This window comes from Taurulus bubalis (assembly GCF_910589615.1).
Source record: "Taurulus bubalis genome assembly, chromosome: 9".
Lineage (NCBI taxonomy): Eukaryota > Metazoa > Chordata > Actinopteri > Perciformes > Cottidae > Taurulus > Taurulus bubalis.
Window position 1 is genome coordinate 15,581,152 of NC_136597.1, and position 22,910 is coordinate 15,604,061.

At 41.6% G+C, this 22,910-nt stretch overlaps 1 protein-coding gene across 1 annotated transcript in view; it reads right to left on the reverse strand.

Moving 5' to 3' along the window:
* The window catches only part of slco3a1a (solute carrier organic anion transporter family member 3A1a), a 33,099-nt gene that overhangs the window by 4,554 nt on the left and 5,635 nt on the right, over nt 1-22,910 (reverse strand). The window contains exons 2-6 of the mRNA XM_079223475.1: nt 22,197-22,653; nt 3,159-3,257; nt 2,815-3,087; nt 2,196-2,360; nt 1,910-2,108 (exon numbers count right to left, since the gene is read on the reverse strand). Coding sequence (XP_079079601.1) covers nt 1,910-2,108; nt 2,196-2,360; nt 2,815-3,087; nt 3,159-3,257; nt 22,197-22,653 — 1,193 coding nt within the window. The remainder of the gene's footprint in view (nt 1-1,909; nt 2,109-2,195; nt 2,361-2,814; nt 3,088-3,158; nt 3,258-22,196; nt 22,654-22,910) is intronic.

A 22,910-nucleotide genomic window follows, 5' to 3' on the forward strand; every position in this document is an offset into this window, starting at 1 on the left:
GTTATTCTCCCTTAGTTATACTTCCTCTTCTCCTGGAACAAGGTCCCTGAAAGCTGCAGGTCTGCTGAGACCCTCAGCTCCTTTAAGTCCCCATTGAAGACTTTTCTGTTTGCTGCTGCCTTTAATTGAACCAGATTCAATTACTGCGTCTCACTACTGCATTTTATTTCTTAAACTGCACTGCAACTTTTATTCAACTTTTATTTTTTATGTTGCCTTTTTTACTTTTATTTTGCTTTTTGACTGTTTTAATGTTTTCTTAACTGTTTTTAAATCTGCATTACGTTTTGATGCTTTTAATGGTTTTATGTGAAGCACTTTGAATCACCTTGTTGTTGAAATGTGCTATACAAATAAACTCGCCTTGCCTTGCCTTCCACCCTCCAGCTCAGGCCTACGGTGTTTAATACACTGCATTGAGCGTGATTAGGGCTGCAGCTAACATTATCAACTAATCTACCCATTATCTTCTTCATTAACTGATTCATCACAAAAAATCTATCCGAAATGCCTTTAATGTCTTCGGCTGTCTTTTTTCTTTTGACCAACAGCCGAAATCCAAAACATATTCAGTGTATTTTTTATAGAAGAGTGAGAAAACCCCCCAAAATACCTTATTTTACTAGCAACTAGAACCCAAGAATTCCTGTCATTTTTTGGGGGTATCTGCATCAGATATTATTACATCACCACTAATTAGAACATTTCAAACAATTTCTAGCTCTAGACAAAAACAGGCTACAAGAAGTATAATTCATTATGACTCATCAATATAAAAGTTAATTTAATGTCTTGTTGCATAACATGTTAACTTTATCATATGACCAGTGACTGATTCAGGAAAGGCTGTCACATTCATATTCAGTCTGTGCAACACGGAGGAACACAAGGCCACTTTCTAAATAGAAACTATTTTAACAGACTTCATGAGATGACACAAAGTTGTTTGAATAAAAAGTAAGCCCACTGTACTCCAATGACCTTCAGTGATAAGAATTTATATTTATACATTTAGACCCTTTGCAATTCACCTCCAATAAAGTCTTCTAACCTTGGCAGCAGTGTTACTTTTCAGTGCTATAACGTTGTTTACTGCTCATGTTTATTTATTAAATAACTGGGTCCCCATGACAAGACACAAATTTACAATCTAGGGAATAAAAACTCCCTGAAATTGCTTAGGGTATATAATCAAATAATTACATATTATCTATAGTCCACTGCTTATACATAGTCTACATTTATCTGACTGAATCTAGATGAACCTAACTAACTTCCTTGTGTGGATTAACGGTTTAATCTAATTTTACATCCAAACTGCATGCGATTGGTTAGTTGTTAGAAAAACAGCTTCAAAATGAAACTTGAATCTGTAGAAACATTGCAACATGGTGAACTCTGTGAGAAGGACCTGCTCCATACCTATGCATTAAGCCCTCATTCTAAGATCATGAAAACTCAGCCATTCTTGATTAGTTCCCATCATGGAAACATAGTTGTGAATATAATATTCAATTTCTGCCAATAAATCTACTTAAATGTTACACACTGGCCCTTAGAGGCATCATTTGTTTGAACAAATCCATTTTACAAATCTGGATTTCTTTTGGTTGTTTGAAGGCAAAGTGTTGAATTGACTCTTTAATGAGAAGATTTATAGAAAAGACAGGTACCACTATATCCATTATAATAAGATCTTCTTGTTATGGAAATGGAATGTTCGGACATTTTCTTTTTGTAATGACTGGTCATGTGTCTTGTAAGCCAAATTAATCAATACAATTTAGAATAATAATGTTGTTTTTGAGCTTTCCTCATCTCCCAACCCCTCAGATATATATGTGTACTGCATTAACCTCTCTTTAGTGTTTAATACAAATGGCTGCCATCTATCCGGCCTCTCTCTTACTCGTTGCCGTATGTGACTGTCACTCCTGCGACGGGGCCGGTGTCGCAGCCCAGGAACAGGAAGGAGACGTAGCACGCTGTGGAGATCAGGTTGACCAGCATGGCCATGCGGATGGCTCCCAGTGCCGACAAGTTCAGCTTCTTCACCAGCAGACCGCCCATGAAGATCCCCAGACATGCGCATGGAATGGCTGTCATACCTTGAAAATAAAGTTCAACCTGTTTATTATGCTGGTAAACTGCACATACTATGTGCACGCTCATGACTGTTTGCTCTGGACACAGACCTAACAGCTGATTCGCTGAGGATGTGGTGAGGTTAAACTGCTGCTCGAGGTATTTCCCCAGAAAGGCTGCGAAGCCAGCCACGACCGCGATCTCCATACAGGCCGCCAGGACGATGCAGGTGAACACGGGGTTTGACAGGAGGTGCTTGGTCACCTTGGGGATCACTAGTCGTAAAGAAATAAAAGAATGGAAATTAATATACTAGCATGTTGGTCAGCAGGACAGACAGGATCTTCTTGTTGCCTTTGAGTCTGTTTTGGCACCGGCTAATCTAATATTATTAAACTATTTTAGCAATCAAATAACCTAATACTAATATATAATATTATAATGAACCAATAACTTGATGGATTATTCAGGCATTCAATGTTTTTCTTTGCTACTTTTGGACAATCTGCATAATGAGTAATTTTGCTGATCGTACTTCTACTTGAGCATCGTTTCCAGGGCAGTACTTAACTTGTGATGGAGTACTTTTCATTGAAGTATCACTACTTTTTTACTTAGTTTAGCATTTTAGTGTTATTCACATTTTAAAATATATATCTAATAAATGAATCAATATGTGTCATGTATTTTCCTTGCATTACAGCGCTACACTGGATCTTGCACACTCACCCCTGAGTTGCTGACAGCAGGTGGGGCTGTTCGCAGGCTCGTGGTTGCGCGCAACCCCATTGCTGGGCTTTGGAGTCTCATAGCTTGCACTCGGAGAGGGAGGGAGCATAACCTGCTCACTGTCAGCCCCCTCATCTCTCTCGCTGGTCGGAAGTGACTGAGGGAAACCAAACATGAAGAGAGCGGAGCAGAAGAGTAAGGCACCACACAGGAGGAAGCCGGCCCACCAGGCCCCGATCCAACGCGGGTCTTCTGGAGTGATGCCCAGCTTATCTGTGGAGAGGAACAGCAGAGGTCAATACTCACGCACACAGGCACGGGCACACGAGAAATATTTAACTCACCAGTGTCTATGAAGATAGCATCCACGTAGAACTTGGTGCAGAGGGAGCCAAGGATGAAACCACAGGCCGGCCCGAACACCAGAGTAGAAAAGAGGATTCCTGCACGGAAACAAACATCAACGTTACTCGTTTGTTTGGTCTTATTTTAGTCAATTCCCACTTCAAGTAAGACATATTTATACATTATATTGAAAAAAAAAAATGCTAAAATGTACTGTTTTATTAAAACAGCTGTGAATATTGAACTGAAAGGTTACCAGCCAAAATCAAGAGAAGCTATTTGTAATGCTCTAAAACCCTTCTCATATAGAAAAAAGGATAATTTGTTAAAAAAAAAAAACATTGCCACCTATATGACATACATGATATTTGACCTTTGCCTCTAACCCATCCTACGCATCAGGAGGAGTGGGCGGCTGTGAAGTGCTTGGGGAGCAACTTGGGGTTCAGTGTCTTCAGGAACAGTCAAAATGTGGACAGGAGAAACGGGGGATTGATTAAAGGACGACCCGCTCTCGTGAACTGCAATCCATGTCACCATGCCGGATGATTTCAATAAATATTGTCACCTTTTGCACATACCGTTATATTGCGAAAAGAAATGTAATGCCTACTGTGTTTATGATTTATATCGAGTTTTGTTGTGTTTATATCATTTTATATTTTAGCTTAATTTCAGGTCTATGTTTATGTGGCATTTTCCAGGAGGTAAAGTGTGAAGCAAGACAGCAGACGGGGAAACATTTTGGTTCTCATGAAAGATCAAATCAGCCAGTTAAAACCACAAGGCTAGTGCAGCGGCTGCGGCGAGCAGTGGCTGTACACGTTATGATCACATGGCTCAGCCTTCTCACCCTCGCAGGGTAATGCACTGCACACACTGATACGAGCCCACACTGCGAGGACGACGCCCGACAACAGAAACCAGCTGTTTCTTCCCAATCTGCTCCAGCGGGCAGCTGGAGCCAAAACGTGGAGCTTGATTTTAAAATCCTCATTAGAGCGCTGTCAGCGGGGTGAGAGTATGGCGCTGTGACTCCAGACTGCAGGCAGACAATGAAGCCTCAAAACGCAATTTGGAAGAGTCAGTCTCCCTGACTGTATGTCCTGGGATCTGAGGTATTATCAGTCTGCACTGTATATGGCACACAACGACAAAATAGATCTTGTTCTTAGTTCGCGTCTAACAAAAAAAACGGCAACGCTAGCTAGAGATTAGGCATCAAAAATGCAATAAAACCATCTGTGCTTCTCCACTTCCTCCTCCGGCCCCGCCGCATCAGAAACATCCTGTTTTACTGGCTGCAGGTTGACCTGCGCATTGCTGCTATCAGCACAGAGCCTCTAGTGAGATGTTGTTTGAATGCCAGGAGCAGCCACTTAATGAACAAACGCGGAAACTGTGACTGAGCTCTGTAGGACTCGGCTAGTGCTGAGAATGAAGGGACGGTCTGTTTCCCGCCTTGACCACACACATAGGAAGGGAGTCGACTCATTCACATAATTGTTGCGTCATTCACACCATAGTTTATTCTTCACATAAAGGAAATGGTTCACAGATTTGTTAGGTGCAGCTCCCTCCCTATAATGTTGTATAAACAGACTAATTTAGGCAAGACGAGGAGTAAAACAAAAAAGGAAAAGAGCTTTCATGTTGGGATTTTTTTTTTTTTTTTTTTTACATAAACAGCTGAAACATCTTCGCGGTTGACAGTCAGGCCAGGACGGAAATGAACAAAGATACAAATATGTGTCTATGAGGCGCCAGTGTTTTCTTTGTAGTATGAAAATAAATACAATTTCCTCTTCTTTCAGTCCGAATGAAAGTCTGAAATCAAAGTTTAAAACAACTAAGCTCAACTAAACAGTGTTTAACCACCTTATATATACACAGACAGAGAGGGATTCACACCCACAAACACACAGGAAAGAGCTGTTGTGGCACATTGGGGAGTGTTCACTCGACACCTATGAAACTGTGCAGTTTACCAGCACTTTCAGGAAGGAGGGCTGCAGTCCCTGTGTGTACAGCACATTTGCCTGTGGTGCTGCAAATGAGGCCTCGGCACTCTCAGTTTGGAGTGTTTCCTTAGAAACTGGGTGTTTTCTTCTCATAGCAACAACATCACAATTTCTTTCACCACAGGAAACCTCAAAGAGGAAATTCAGTTAGTGAAATCACCTTGCAGGAGACGACTGCTCAGCTAGCCCGCGGATCCACGACCACCGAGTGTATAAATGCTTCCAGAGACATCCGTGCCAACCTCTGGTTGCTCTAAGAAACGCTGGCTTCTTGATGATAACATTGTGGCACAGCGCACGTGGTGGAGATCACTAATCTATTACATGGTCACACACTGATAAGTTTGGTTATGTTATTACAAACTTCTACTGGCCACCAGTACTGCAATTATTCTTTCTCCGTATCATATTTTAAATAACCAACCTTTGCACTCAGGTCTCAGATAAAAAGACAACTGTGTGCCTGCACAATCCGAAAAAGGCTGTATTTCATATTTGTGGCGACAGGATTAAGCTGAAGAAAAAAAGTTAAGCACATTAAATCACCATGAAGGACCATACACGACCGCAGTCGTGGGTAATCTTTGTAACACACTGCTTTTCTAAAAAGCCTCAAAATCCCTTTCCCTTCCAACGGTCCTGTTGCACGATAAGTACAAAACAAACTAATTTGTTCATGTTGCTGTTCGCCCAAGCCTTTTAGTATCCTGTGAATTATACTCTCAGGGGAGCATGTCAGATGTAATTCAATAACAAAGCTCCGCTCTATTGTTTTTCTTTCCCTCTAATTTGTTTAGAGACCAATAGAAAAAGCTGGGAAAGCTACCGTCCATGGGGCTTGTCCTTTTCCGGATATTAATTTACCCACAAATGCATCCCATATTCTTGATACTTTGAGAAGTTGACTCAATGTAAATGTAGAATATACAAACACCAACGCATTCATTAAAAAGAACACACAGGGGACGCTTTTGTATATTGTGCAAACTGTAGATCATTTCACATGAAGCCCTTGTGGTTTAGCACAAGTGGAAGTTCCTTGACGTCACGCTATGCATCTTCCCACTTGAAGAGCGTTTCCACAGAAATATGCTAAATACTTGTATTGCACTTTTCTAGGGGGGGGGGGGGGGGGGGGGGGGGTGTTGGAACCACCGATGCTCTGATTGAAGGACGACCCTGCTCTACCACTGAGCCAAAGCCACCGCTCCGGAAGGACGGAGGAGTTTACCAGAAAGGCTCTCGTTTGCCTTTTATCTGCCTACGACACCGCACTGATCATTTAGTTATTTTTGTTAAATATGTGGCCACATACAAGCATCTCCAGCTTCTGGCCTTTTGTGTTGGCTCAGCCAAAACACGATGCAAAGATTAAGCCATAATAGAGGGTATGATAACTGTGACAGGCTGGGCTGCACTCTTCTTAAAATCACTCCAGAGACGAATGTGGAGCCAGGTGAAACCCAGCTAGAGGCTGATTTAATGCCACTCCACACAGACGTTCTCTACAAAGATAATTGGCATTTAGAAAACCCTTGACCCAAAGTTATATTTCTTTCGACAGTCAGAGCAGGGTTGATATTGTTATCCAACAGAAACGCTCATGGTAATCGAAATGTCAGAAACATTAAGCCTGTGCCCTCCTCAGTTTATTTCATGCTCTCACTGTACAAAGTGTAATCCTGCCCAAGTTGGCTGAGTAATCCCCTGAGCTAAATAAGAGCAGAGGGAATGCAATGTTGGAGGCCAAACAACAGCGTGTGCCACTTTCACGAGGGGCCAGACTGAAACTGAGTGAGCTAAACGACCACTAAAAGGTAAAGCCCGTGTCTCAGCTGTTCATCTCTATGTCCAAACATGAGTTTAGGTCAGAAGGTCAATTGAGAGCAAGAACACAAAGAGTCTCGGGATGGAAGAAGTGCATAACGCAGACACAAGACCTACACAAGATTTCAAGGTTACTGTAAAGTTTTAAGAGCACACAATTTAAAGAGCTTTCAAACAAAAGCTCTGTCTTCCTCCTCGGCCGTACATCAGGCCATAACATCCTCTGTGTAAAAGCGTGAAGACAATTTTAGATTGAAGAGACTCGGGAGAAACACTCAAAGCAGACCAGAGAAGTCGGACTGAGCACAGTCCGTTTCCTGCATGTCCGTTGTACTTCAACGGGTGGCATCACTCACGCTGGAAGTTACACAAAGGATTGAGACACACCTTAAGTCATGCGCCACACCTAACAACTATCCTTGTGTTCCTGGCAACTCGCTTCCTCTTCTCTCATCAACTGCACAAAAGCAGCACGCAGTCGTTCCCCGGTACGCACAATAACTACTCGATCTTTTCTGGACTGTGTTTAATCTTTTCTGGACTGCGTTTAAGATAAGATAAAATAAGAATTTCCTTCATTTGTCCCACAGCGGGGATATTTGCAGTAGTACAACCGCAAAGTTAAAAAGCTAAAGGCATCTGTGATAAATATAATAAATAATAAATCAAACAATAAAAGTTCAAAGAAATAAGTTAACCTTAAAAACGAATATAAGATATGAACTGACTGAAATGGTTTGGTTTACATTATTTCACATAAAAAATATGTATTGATATTGCTCGGTGGTATACATTGATATTGCTTAAAAGTTAATGATTTAATAAGTTAATGGCTATTCTACTAAACACAAGGTTCATAGCTTCTTATCTGTGGTTTAACAGCCATTTGGTCTGTTGTGAATTAATGAGAATGAGGGAAATTAAGTTTTTCATTGATGCAGTTAGATTGCATCCAGTTATTATAATACATGCGTTGTTGTTAGTTATTGTGAGCTGGTGTTCTCTGTTGATGAAGGAGAAGAAGCTGAGGTAGTTTGATTGGTGGGCATGGCCGCATGCTCGGACTGTGATGAGTGAGTCACCCAACTTTTGGCACATCTTATAATGTGTATTGATAAATGGTTGCATTTTTGCTCCACCTTCAATTGTTCTGAACAAACACACCACCCTGCCACTTTAGCTCGACTACGGACTACAAGCTAGGCAGTAAATATGCATGGAATTCTGCACTACGACAAAACGTCCAGGATTTACAATTTCCACAAGCAATCAAAGTGATTGGTTGTCGTAAAGTTGTCAATCAATGCTCCGTTGTCACAGGAGGACACAGTTAAATTACCAGCATTGATGTTGTATGTAGTGGCATAAAAAGTAAAAAAATACCCTTTTTTTAAACACGCGTGAGATGTTGTATGTGCTGGTCTGAACTGAGATATTCCGAGATGTCTCGTACCTTTTTGGTCTGTGGGTTTATTTTAATAGGTCAATATTAATCGTGTGTCCAATAGCGACTTTTTCTAACCAGCTCGTGTCCCAGTTCTCATCACTCACAACCTGCTGCAGTTTCTCACTAAAATGTCATTAGAAAGTGCAATAAGATATCAGGTCTTAGTACTTCATTCATAAGTAAGAAGCTATTCAAGCATGCAATGACATAATCAGTGGCTCTCACATTACTGCCCACTCTATCTGCAAATAACACAGTGAGACTCTGCTAAACACCTGCATGATGTTGGCTCCTTTAAAGTTTTGTCCCATTTCATTTGTAGTCTTTTCACCTTTTTTGCTCACATTTGATCTCAATCTCAAAGTAATTTGTCTTCAGGCACTCTTCATGGAACTGACAAAATTCCTATTTTACATGTTTCAAACAATATCTTACTGAAGCACAATTTCCTTTTCCTCTTTGCTTGGACGGTACTACTAACACCCTAATCCTGCAGACGGTTGCACAGCGACTCCCTGATGATGTGAACCTGCGAACAACAGCAAAAACAAACTTGCTGAGAGGAAAAGGAGCTAGCCTGAATTAAAACAATCTCCTTCCTGAGATTAAACAAGATCGACTTTATATTATGTACATGTGATGATGATCAATTCCTGCAAACAGCTGCTAAGTAAATGCCTGCAGGATTATTAATAAATATGTAAAAGTCATGCAAAGGCCTCCTCTTAGGTCAGGGGTCGGCAACCCGCGGCTCCGGAGCCCCATGCGGCTCTTTAGCCCGTCTGTTGCGGCTCTCTGAGGCTTTGACCAAAAAAAATAAATAACACGTTTTTATTTTATTCTTCTTTTTTTTTTGCTCAGTGGAAAATCTTTTAAAGGGAATTCCTCTTATCTTGGAGTTTGAGGTGATATTGGGTCACTGAAAATAAAAATAAATGTTTAAATATTTCTTTAATTAAAATGTGCATCACATCCTGTCATGTAGCTGTCAAGACTCTTTCCCTGCAGGTGGCTACTCGTGATTCACAGAGCTCCGCAATCGCTAAACTATCAACGGAAAATTTAAATTAAAAAAAGTCCCGGAGAAAAGTAGTTTAATTCTGCGTGGACGTATTCATTTGCTTTCACTGCCAACGATGCTGCTGACCTGTCTGTGGATATGTGGCGAGAAGTTAGCAAACAACAAAACATGTAATGTTGAAAGACTCTTCCAAAAAAAACACACAGTATCTGCTAAAAAGCATCAAGCTGCAGAAGAGCGATTCCTCAACTGCTGCAGCAAACTGAGCAAACTAAATATAATTTCAGGAAGTGGATCAAGACTCCAAACTCCACTACTGCTGCTGGTTCTGTGGCAGCTCGTGAGACAGTGAGGCGTCCGCTAGTAAAGACGGATCCGTCCTTCTCCGTTTGCGGTGCTCTAAAAGTCTGTAGTGAGGACGCTCAGTGTAAACGTAGCAAAATATATGAGTTTTAAAATGTAAACCGCACGTGAAGAGGACAGGTATCGAACCTGCTACCTTGTGATTACAGGGCGAACACTTTACCACATGAGCCACAAATATAGATAGTACTCAAGGTCTGCATAGTTGTGTTTTTAATGGCCCTTAATGTAGCCGACACATGACTTTTTTTTCTCCTCTTCATAAGAGTTTGATAGTTATAAACAGGTAAAATAGCAATACAATGTCAACAATTGTCTTTAGTCTTGTTCTATGATTTCATAAATACAACCAACTATAATTGTGTGTATATATAATATGACTATATATAAAACTTTATAAGCTGTGATATCAAATAGCTTTTGCGGCTCCAGACAAATTTCTTTTGGTGGAAAAAAGGGCAAAATGGCTCTTTGGCTAAGAAAGGTTGCTGACCCCTGTCTTAGGTGAAATATACTTAAATGAGGTACAGGGGATATTAACGGCTACTAAATCTTCAGTGATCCATAAGTTACTAACAGCATTAGACACCAGCTTTCTCCCCAGGAAATGAAGCCTCGGCCCACCCGCGTGGCTTTTAGTATCAACGTCAACATTATTCACACTGAAGGCAGGCGGTTGTACTGGGCGTTTAAAAAGAACATCTTACAGAATACAGTTAATTAAGGTAATATTTAATGAATATAGCTTCCCTTTCCTATGCAAAACATTATATATATATATATATATATATAAAAAAAAAATCACATTTGAATTCATCATTAACGTGATCACATTTGAGTGTCTGGAAACAGCAGACGTTTGGCTTGAAAATTGACTGAAGAGGTTTTCAAAATAGCTATTGATAATTTCTCTGTTGATCGACTACTTAATCCTCAATTTATTGTTGCAGATCAGGAACAAAACCCTGAGATGGTTTGTTGGTCAGCCGTACCCTATAGTAACCTTGTTGGCTCTACACAGCAATGACCTAAATAACCAGCCCAAGCTTAAAGTAGGCTCTCAACTCACATTCAAATGCCATTACATCAGGATCATCCTGCTTTGACTTCCGCTTACGTCAAACCATCTAAAATTTGAAACCAGCCCCCCGTACACGTCCGGCTGCAAGCTCACATCAAAACATCGTCTTCTCGTTTAGTCAACCTCTAACTTGAGTAGACGTGTGTTTCCCTGATGCCAAATGGATGCTGTGTAAAAAGGTGCAGCCTGAGGACATGTCTTTAACTATTAGCATTCTGACCGTCAGGTTGAAGTAGTCGGGTTTACTGCAGAGCAGCGACCGGGCTGCGACCGGACAACACGCCGGCTTCTCAGCAGCTCTCTTCCCCTCAACACCCTGTCCCGTTAAGCTGAGCTCTGGCTCAATCTAAGCCTCCGAGAGGTCACGGCCTGAAATGGGAGGTCAATGTCAGGCCTCGCTGAAGGGTTCACTACGTCACACCTAGACTCCTGATATGAGTCTAGACTACTTAAAACCAAATTATTCCTAAATAGCAGGACAGTCAAGTAACTTTCACTGGGAATGCTGTACATAGTTTTTTACCACATCATCTTTCGTGATTTAAGACAAAACACAGATGCCAATTATATATTTAATTGGTGTGAATGTTATGTTCTTAAAAATGCACTGTATATGCTGAACCTTCATGGATTTAAAAATGCTAAAAACCTAACATATGTTCAACAAAATTATTTTTAGTAGAAAAAAAATATATTTTTACAAGAGGTAAATATATTTGATCGATTGATCAATTTGTCGGACAGAAAATCAGCAACTATTTTTACGAGGGATTAATTCCTTCACTCATTCTTTTAAGCAAAAAATAGTTTTCTGTTCCCAGCTTCTCAAATGTGAGGATTTTTGTTGTTGATTCACATCATTGTACATTTTTTGGACTGTCAGACAAAAAAGACATTTAAAGATGTTACCTTGGACTTATATCAAAGACTCATTGATTAATTGATAATGCAAATACTTTATTCTGCATTATTTTATCATATTCATTTTATATCTGAAGTAAAAAAAAAGACAAACACTGAATGCTGACTGAAGATCTGCTGTGCCCCACAGATCTCTGCCCTCTTTTATAATTCAGATGATGCGACGACTAAGCTGCCACATCCCATGACTCTTTGGATGACAATACAGAGAAAAATCTTTTAAGTAAAACACACTGCAGTGGGAAGGGAGAAGGGAAAAAGGGTTTTTGTCATGAATAAATGTTGTTGTTTTTTTTTTTATCTGGAAAAATCAACATCCGGCCCTCTTCCATTATATAAGACGGACTGAAGCCATCATATTAAACTTTAGAAAAAAACACACTCTGTATATGTGTGTCAATATCCTGTGTGTGTTTCCTCATGTTCAATACTGGAGGGCAACACTTAGATCTTGATAATAATAAAAGCAGGAGAAAGTCAACTAACAGATGTAAGGGGAAATTAAACAATTGGGAATCATTGTTTTAAAAGCATCCATTGCATTTTTCCTTTATCTGTTATACTTCATGAAGATTTCCACACTCCTGATCTTACCAGCAGACTGTGTAGTAACCAGGATGATAAATGTGTAATCTGTCTGACAGGAGAGTCAAGGAGATATTACTCAAGCACCATCTGTACACGCCTACAGCCCTGAGACGAGTAATAGCTGTTTTTAGGCAATTTGTTTTTATTTAACCGCTTCAATTTAAGGGTGCTGGTATTGTGCATGCTGTCTCACTACGGCATATTATATCTTATATATTTTAGTGGTAAAAAAACATTTTTGTTGAAAACATTGCCGTAAAAAGTTGGTGTATTGTTTCTTACTCTACTTTGCTAGTCAAATGAATGTAGCTAATCTAAACATGCACCATGCATTTGCGTTGTGCTCAGGCGGCCTGTAATCGGGCTCTTCTTCTACCTTGTAGATCAGTGGCATTAGGCTACTTTAACCTGACATGCAGTAGCTTAATCTTTGAGTCTCATTAACCTTGTGTCATCACACAGCCAACTATTCCAGGAAGCTGTAAAAGCCCTCATTAACCTGAATGGCATCAGTACTTGTGCACTCCAACTGAAAGTCCATTTGTTTTTGTTTCATGTCCGACAGATTTAAATCCACACTCCTAATTAACAAAATGATCTTCATTGTTAGTAAACGGCACACGTCATTAAAATGATTGGCTTTTTCATGTGCATCAACGCTGCCAGTTCCTTTCTGTGCTAGGCTAGCGGTTTTGAAATATTACAGTATTGCATGCTTTGACTGCTATTACAATAATAACGATGTTCTTTTCTGTGCCATAAGATTACATAAACAGACTGGGCATGTTTTCAAACAGGGCAGTGATGCGACGCTGGAAGCAGACTGCCAGCGCTGTAAACACCGGGCCAGCAGAGTCGGAGACAGAGGGGCGAGAAGGACGGAGAGACGGGGCGGGTAGGAGTTACTGTAACAGAGCGGAGGCTTGTCTTTCTGCCCTGCTACAGTGATCTGTTTGTAATCCTGCTTCTGATGTTTGCTTCGGAGCCGAGACGCAGCGACCCACAGTCTCCATTGTTGGGCAGTCGGGTGGTAGGATGGCGGCATGGAGGAGAAAGGGCAAAAGACCAGAGCGTGTACATCTCTCTGATGGAGAGTCGCAGCTGCTCTATTGAAGACGAGGAGCACAGAGAGGTTGGGGACTCTTTGACAGCAGCTGGTAACAGCTTCTTCAGCAGGTGGCTTGGCCTAATTATCAGGATAGAGATGCCAACAGCCCGTTTCCCCCCTTTCTCCGGGAACATGCGAGAAGCAGACGCACAATATACGGGCGATTGTACAACATCATATTTGCTGCCAATTATAATGGGGCAGTAATTGTGCTGCATCCTGAGTAAGAGGAGAGTTGATGGGGAAGGACACGGGTGGGCGTTGTTTCGAGGAATACAAAAAGTTGACAGAACTTTCAATCATTTCCATGTAATGATAAACTGAGGGATTGTGATGACTGGCATGATACTATTAGCGACAAGGTTTCCATTGCGATAAGACCACTCTACTAATCTTTTTAAACTTCTAAAAAAATTATGAAGTGGTGCTTCTATGTCCAACAAAACAGAACAAACACCAGATCAAAGAGAGCAAATCAGCCTACACTTTCATTTTTACCTTTTGGCAAGTTTATCAAGGTTTTATCGTTCATTAGCTATAGCTGATGTTTGTCATTTCAGAAGGTGAAGACAACAGACAGCTAAAAGTGAGAGGTCGGCTACCTTCTCCTTTAGTGCACATGTCGGAGTGTCCTTGAACCCCACATTGCTCCTAATGGCTATTCAAGCGGTGTGTGAGTGTGTGTGCAAATGAGCATTAGATTAGATCCCAATGGGCAGGTGGCACCTTGTATGGTGCTGCACAGCAACCCACGGCTCTTATACTTAGGACGGGTTAAATGCAGAAGTCAGACTTCATGTGTATACCTGTATGTTTACGTTAATTGAAGTTAGGTTTAACTAGTTTGGAGCGATTAAACTTGGCTATAGCGCATTGTCTATAGGTTTCCATAATTTATTTAGCGCAGACAAAGACAAAAACCATCACCTTTTCTTTAGGTTTTGCTGAATGAATGTGATGAAAATATGTGAATGGAAACACAGGAACAACTCAACTTAACTGTTAACAGCACCAACTGCTGTTTACACATTGATTAAATAAAAGTTGACTGAATCAAACGGTTAATTATAATTACTGGCCACCTATTGATCAGACTCTATTTAATTAGGCACTGTTATCCCTCACTCTTCGCCATCAGTGATATGGGGATTAAGTGCTGAACATGCTTCTGAGTAATCCTAGAAGCCCAGAGAGCAACCACTTACACACCACTCAATCAATGAGGCTTGGGATTTGTGGCAAAGCCACGAGCGCAGCATGAATTTTATTTCCTGAGCAAAGTCCTTGTCCAAGGTCAGGTCTTGCCATAAAGTTCAAATTGCTCATTTTTCAGAGCATGCGTGTATGGGAAGTCCAAGACAGGAGCTGATCAGAAGCCATTTGTGTGATTTTTAAACCCTTTGTGTGTTGCAATACTATTTAGTATGCCAGAAAAAGATTAAGTATGTCTCAATACATAGTGTGTCAAATGCAATATGAAAAAAATACTTGGATGTCCTAATGCATCCAGTCTGATTTTGCAGTATGAAAGCTGGCTATTCTTACCCACAATCCTTTGGGCAGCGAATAAGCGTCAAAGAGGATCAATGTTCAAGGTGCAATATCACGAGGAAGTAGTATCTCCTAAATGAAAGCATATTGCATACAATGGTATGCACTTTGAATGAGCAGCTGCAGTATGAACTAAAAATAAAAATAAAAATAATGCGATTTGGAACACAGCTCCTGTGCGGTTTGAAGAGCAGAGTGTCAGCTGCATCCTTCACAGCAGGACTGAGCATCTCAATCCAATCGTTAAAAAAACAAACAGCCTAACAACTGACGGTTTCTGTGGCAACGGCTGGCTGATGCTACTGTGTTTATGATCTGTCTCCACACCCACCTCTTATCCCCATGCTCCTCCCCCACCCCTGGGTGACCACAAAAAAAATCCCCTTTTTAATCAGCAGTGACAGAGCCTGACCCAGATTGCCTCGAGGCGGCTGCATGGTGGCATGGTGAGGTTTACTGAAGCCACAGGGATTCATGGAGGCGAAAAGGTGCCACAACCACATTTAGGCCAAAATACTAGACACAATGCAGCAGGATGCCACACGTGCCACCTTTCAGGCTGCTGGGCCTCGTCACCACTGCTGCATAGGGCAATTTGATAATGGCAATAGCAAGGAGCTTTAACATACGGCTCTGCAGGCACCGGTGAGACGGCCCGAGGGTTTCATATCGTTTATCCAACACTGATCTATTTCCTGCAGAGGTTTGACCCATTTACTGGCTACCAAACCGAAACTTTCTCAGTTCCCTCATCGTCCAGCTGAGGGATGAAAGGTTCATCAGGCCTGAAAAGTTGGCCCATCATTAGTGGAACTTTAAAAATCATCTTTGAAGGGTTTCCAGATGTGACATGCTGAGGCCAGTTTCCTAAAGATATCTTAGTGAAAGTTGTGTTGGGCAAGGACAGATTTCTGCTCTTAGACTAGTAGGATGTAAGTTAGACCGTTTTACAAAAACAAAGACCTATTTTAAGCCTGATAAGTTATCCACACTACCCCCAAACTCTTCTTAGTTTGGTCCTTGGAACAATTCAAATAGAAATTGGTTCACATGTTCAGCTGCTTTCCTCTATTTGGTGTGTAAGCTGTCAAAATCAAAACAAAATGTGTGATTTTGTAAAACCTTTGGATGTTTATCTGATCCGACCAGCCAGACATCCAACAGACAGGACCGTACAGACTGTAGCAAAACATACACTGGCATAATTACAGTGTCACTGCAATACTATCCCACAAAAACAGCAGATTGGCTGGGGGAGGTTAACAAGCAGCCAGATGACGAGTCTTTATGAGCTACACACAGCAGAAATGTGGGCATAGAATAATCAACCAAGTCCACACCCCTCTGAGGTTAATGCTTTGCACGCCCGCCCCATCTGATTGATATCAGAATGACGTCTAAACAAACAGGTCTTCAATCAACTCTTCTCATCTGCAAACCGCAGAATAATTTGCTTTGTATGTTTTGCCTCGTCCACAGGCAGGACTGAGAGATTACCTCATTAGATTCCAGGAAGGACAGCAGATTCAAATCAAATAACTTTTCCTGCTCTGATTTAATGAAACTTTAACTTCAGGCACCCACTCATCAATCACAATGACTTTCCATTTACCAAAACGAGAGCACTTTGAAGTGCTGAAGCCTTCCTCTGCTCAGCATGGCAGACGCTCAGCTCCGTTCCTTTCCGACACCTTAAGATGATACTCAAGAGTATTTGGGGATAATTACTGATTAGCTTCGAGACAGCAGCAGCATGTTGTTGACCAGTTGGATACAAAATAATCTCAGTGCCTTCTCTCCCCTCTACGACCAACCAGAGGTAACCGAGCAGTGGGAGGCTGCTGCGCTCGGGCCTGAAGCGGAGCGTGCCGTAAACGTCTCTGGGTCATTCAGCTCGAAGCACAGCAGACTGTTGAGCTTCCTGTCACACGTGGTGAAAAGACAAGCCCACACAGTTCATTAGAGTCATGCAGAGGAGCAGCGGCTGGCTGATGAACGTTTACTGCAACGCCGTTTATCATCTTGAGATAAAACAAACTGGTGTTGCTAGGCAAACTCAGCATGCAGCTTATGGCAGGGACGGAAAAACCCATTTAGAATCTAATCCTTCAAGATGACATTAACATGCGCCGAGTTTAAGTAGCTTATATAAACGCCCTACTGCAGCAACCGTTTGGAGGCAGAGCATTTTAGCAGGAATGTTGACAAGTCTCTCGAGGATCCCTCAGAGACCATTGTCACTGCAACGACTGCAATCGGTTTTCCGTAACAAACCTGAAGCTACATTTATCCCTGCAGAGCTGAAGTGAACACAGAATTTAGCAATATACCATAAGGAAATTGCTTGAATATGTGAAACAATAAAATACACAGAGCTAAAGCCTGAAAATGGCATACAAACCGGTGTTTGACAGCAAAATACTGATATGAAAGGAATTTATTTTAATGCTCTCCAGGTAGAGGCAGTTATCTTGTCTTGGACCACAACGGAAAAAGAGCCCTTTGTATTTCTCCATAGCTGGTCTGTCATTCCTAGTTTGGTAGTATGGCTGAAAGAGAGAAAGAGAGAGAGAGAGAGAGAGAGAGAGAGAGAGAGAGAGAGAGAGAGAGAGAGAGAGAGAGAGAGAGAGAGAGAGAGAGAGAGAGAGAGAGCGCTTGAGACTTTTGGCTGTTGTGCTGCTGCAAACTGTGACTGCTGTCTGACATTGGTGCATGAAGTCAACCAAAATCCTCTGCTTTTTGTAGTCAAAAAATCTGTTTAAAATTCTGTTGTTAAAGAGTATTTATTATAAAAACGATGAAACAAGCTCTTTGGGGAATCATAAATCCTCCTTGTATGCAAAGACATTCTCCCACTATGTACCCTGGACACTTTGGCTCATTGTTTAGTGCGAATTAGTAAACGTTAGAATGCTTATAGGTTAAATTGAGATGGTAAAAATGACTTGCTACAAACCAGCATTCCCTTTGAGCCTGCTAACATTAGCATTTAGCTTGCAACACCACAGTGGTACATACAGACTTCCCTCGCAGCCACCATGACTGTGGCGAGCACAGGACATTTCATTTACAGTACAATGTTTACTTACAATGCTGTAGCAGAATTAAACTCTAATTGCCATCTCCACCAACCAGTCAAGTTGCAGTTTACATCCATGTCTGTCGAGGGCGCCTCACAGGGCAGCCCACGGCTCCTTAATTAAGGATGGGTTAAATGCAGAGAAGAATTTCCCCAAGGGGATTAATAAAGGGTAATTTCTCTTCTTCTTTCTTTCTTTCTTCTTAATCACTTCATTATTTTATCCTCTTAGACATTTGTGTGGATTTGTCATACTGTAATTGTCATACAAATTCTTGAGTTCTGCTCAAATTTGTTTTGTGAGGTCACAGTGACTTTTCACCACCAAATTCCAATCAGTTCATCCTTGAGTCCAATTCCCTCCAGGCATTCCTGAGCTACGGACAACTTAAAGACATGATGCTTCAGGCAACGTTTATTGCTGGCGCGGAGGTATAAAAAGGAAATTCAGACTTTACATTTAGTTATAACCACTTCAGCAACTGTGTCACTTTTGCCAGGACAAAAAGCTGAATTAGAAAATTGCACGTTAATTGCGCTTCTCCATTAGAATCTGATCAGAAATTTCTTACATAACAAGCAATGTCCACAGGTTCAAATCTGTGGGATTTTGCATAAAAAGGCATGACACTGATGAATTAATTAATGCCATACTTTCAGTACCCCCCATATATGTACTTTACCACAGGCATTATATGTAATGCCTGTACATTATATTTTATATTTTAAGTAATACTGTACATTATATTTTCATGTCAAAATCCCAGGCTGTTTAAAAGCTTCTGAAACCTGGAGGTAGGAGGGTGGAGTTTGTGCTGTCGGATACACAACGCCAGCTCTAAACCCTTCTGTGTGTCCTGTCCAGTATATTTATGCAGGGGTCCTGTGGGAAGAGCCAGAATTAGCAGTGGATAGTGAAAGGTCATAGAGCAGTGGGAATAGAGATCCTGTTGACGCAATCTGTCCAATCATATTTATTTCCTTTGGCCAGTGACGAGTGCCTACGTCTAGACTCGGGAAACAATCCAAAACAACAACACGCCATAAAATACATGTGTTTATGTTTAACTCTAGTTGGAGATGGCATTCAAACGCTGAAGTTCTTCCTTTTAAGAATAACATGTACCACGTAGCAGTACAAGCGCCTAAAAAAATGTTAAGAATGACAGCGAACATGTCTTAACCGGACAGAGACAAAAAGCTCTCTGAAAAGTCAGAGACAACTTAGCTTGAGTGTGTTTTACAGCTGTTTAAACAGCAGTAAGTCACGTCTGCTGCAGTATACACAGTGAAGGCAGGCAGCCGGAGCCTCTGGAGGAATTGTTTTTCACAGGCCTGTGTGGTATGCATGTGCAGCCCGGCCCACTCGACCCACCTCATGGCTGGCTAGTTGGCATTCCTGCCTCACTCTGTAATTATGGCTCTTCTCCAGGCTCGGCTCGGCTCTCACTGCACCGGCATACTCTTAAAGGGCGGGGTTTTCCTCTGCCAAAAGGCACACACTTTCCACCTGGCTATTTGGCTCAGCCTATAATTTTAACAATAACACATCACCAGGCGACAATGTGCACTGAAAACAGCAGCAGGCAACAGTTGTTGTGGGGAAAATAGCAGTTTCAATTACACTTGATGCCATGTATCATCAGGGTTAATCATGATGTTCTTCACCTTGGGCTGAACTTAATACTATGTGATATCAGATAATTAAAGGGAATTAAAGTGGAGTGAATACTTTGCTTTCAACTCAGTCTCCCATCGAGTGCAGGGAAAAGTTTCAGCACTTAAAGCTGTGCAAGAGTCTACATGCCAAACGCATGCATATTTACATTTGTAATCTGCCAGTATGAAAATAAGGGCCTCTAGGAGGTTTTACTGTACATGCTCATACAGCACATCTGTATGCAGCTGTTCTGAGACACATGTCAGGTTAACGTTCCTGGTCTCAGATTCCAAAGGTGTTCTCCTCTCTAAGCTCTAATTAGCTTTAACAGCTTCTTAAAACCACTCCAAAAATTCCCCTTCTGCAATACCTGTCTGCAGAGACAAAATAACACAACTCAGATGATAGATACCTTCACTGTCATGTTTTGTATCCAACTATCAAGTTAAATTAATCTTAATTTAGATAGCGATGAGATGCTTTGGTACTTATTCTCATGAATATTTGTAGTGAAAGAAAAACAAGACTAAAGCCAAAGCCTACAGAACGTGTTCAAAACGTTCTGTAAAAAAAAAAAAAATGTTCATAGCTGCTGTAACAATGTGAACTTGTTGACGTAAACTAATGAATTTCCAAATACATTATCAGTATGTGAAAGGAAATCTCACAGAATGTCAGACAATCTACTTCATTCATGCAGCTGGTGGCACATGACATGCCTGCAGCAGAAGGATTAGGACGATCAGCTGAGCACGACTCAATACCACATTGTTCCTCGCTGCTCACCGCTTGTTTTTCCTCCAACTCTCCTTGCAGCTTATCAGAGGAGGACAGAACAAAATCTTGCCTCCCTTATGCCAGACAAACTTCAATCACTCGCAGTCTACTTCCCACTGTAAACTGTGTACAACCCACTGCAGTGCTGCCAAAATGGCAAAGCCTTTTTGTGGCACTTTTTCAGGCCATTTATTGTTTGAAACAACGCTTGAGGTGCTTTTTTGGAATCAGCTCATGTTTGGGACAAATAGACACAATGAACAGCAATTAAGAAAATCAGCTTTGGTTTGAGATTACAGAGCACACTACTGCCTTTATTCGCAGGTCACATCTGTATTCGAGTGACAAAAGGCAGCCACACAGCATGTTGCTGTGTAAATGTATCAGAGAAGGGGTGAGTGCCAGCCTGAACTCCTCCTCTATTCAGGCTCTCATTGTCTCTGCTCCACACTGATAACAAACAGCTCACACGATGCAGACACATCTCAACTACTCCATCAAAGGCTGATGTGGCAGTCTGGACAACAAACAAGCAGGTCCCCGTCAAAACAAGGAAAACCTACCATTACGTGGATTTGTGGCTGCGGCTTCGCAGCTAACTTCTGAACTCAACAAAATTAAAGCAAAAAGGTTTACCATGCAGGAACGGGAGCCTTTGAAACTCATTGTTCGAACTGCTGTGACAATATAAATGCTTATTCGTTTCGGAGCCAAAAGATAGATGAGACAATTGATACCCTCTCATGTCTTGAGAGTGGGATTGATCTTTTCTCAGCAAGAAAGCAAATAAACACATTTCCCAAATTATGTTGCATATGTTGCTCTTCTCCATGCAGACTGTATATTACATTGACATATTTCACTGGGTGGGTGTTCCTGTAATATCCGACATAGATCCACAGAAAAAGCTACAGGAGTGAAAATCCTCCATGGCTTAATGAGCCAAGCATTAAAGCTTCCTTCTGCATACTGAAATGGAAAAATATACATATCACAGCAAATACATATCCCCTAAACAGCCATTGTGTACTCAGAACTTTGCACAGAAAGCACTTTGAATGCACCTTTAAACCCCAAAGAAGCCACATCAGCAGCATCTTGCCTTTGAGATGGGATTGAGCGAAGCAGAGACATTTAACCCGCATCTGGCCACTGAAACTGCTGTAATGGAGATTAAAAAGCTCCAAGATTTGCTCACCTGGCAATCACGTGATCAGGCCTGTTCTTGGAACAAAAGGCATATGGTGTGCAGCAGAAGAGCACACGAACATACTGTGTGGATTCAAAGTGTGCAAACATTGCACCTGATGAACAAACACATTCATGGCTGTCTTTACGCCTTACCGGTTTTAGTTGCCCTGGGAAATCAGCGTGCTGCAGCAAATAGATTTTTAATTTCAAGTGTGATAATCATCCGTTTCCTTGAATCCTGCTTATCTTGAACAGCTAATTCAGCTAAAGATTATCAAACCATCCTTTAGCAGAGGCCTTTTGGCTATCTGACTTTGATATTTACCTTTTTTCCAACAGATTAGGTGTACATAATCTGGGTCTTTAACATTTTGTTCGCACAGTTTTAGGAATGTGGCTCACCTATATAGAGTGATGAGTCTTTCTTCTTAACGTGATCATCGATGTAGGACACCCCAAGAGGTTGCACTGGTGTGGCTCCAATCCCCAGCAGGACCTGGGCTCCGATCAGCAGCAGGTACATCATGTTGGTGTTGGTCCTGTTGTTGCACACTAGGTCTTCAGCCATCTGGGCGTCAGCGCTGCTGGTGTTGGAGCAAACGTCCCGACCCACCTCAGTCCTCCACATGTCCCCTATCTCATACTGCTTCGTTAGAAACTCAGGCAGAGCCGAGAGAAGGGCGCCGAGCGCCATGACGATGCCCCCGCAGCCGATCAGACGGGGCCGATGTGCTTTGGCCCCAAAGTAGCTGACAAACAGGATTAGAGCCAGGTTGCCTATCTCGAAGCTGCTGGCTATCACTCCTACGTCAGCACTTTGCAGGTTGAACCGCCGCTCCAAAGTTGTCAACACACTCACCTGAAAACAACAGAACACAACATCAAACCAGGGTCATGAAAAGTCAAACACAAGTACAAAACCAAGGATGCTGGAATCGAACATTGCCGACTGAAAAAGAATTGTATGATTTATCAATGGAGAGTATCATAAGCATTTTAACTCCATTTACACCTAGCATTAACAAGCAATCTGTGTCTGGATGTACCATCTGGATAAAGAAACGCATCGTGACCGCAGCGCGATCAGATCTGCCAGTTCGCATTTGCTCAGGTCTC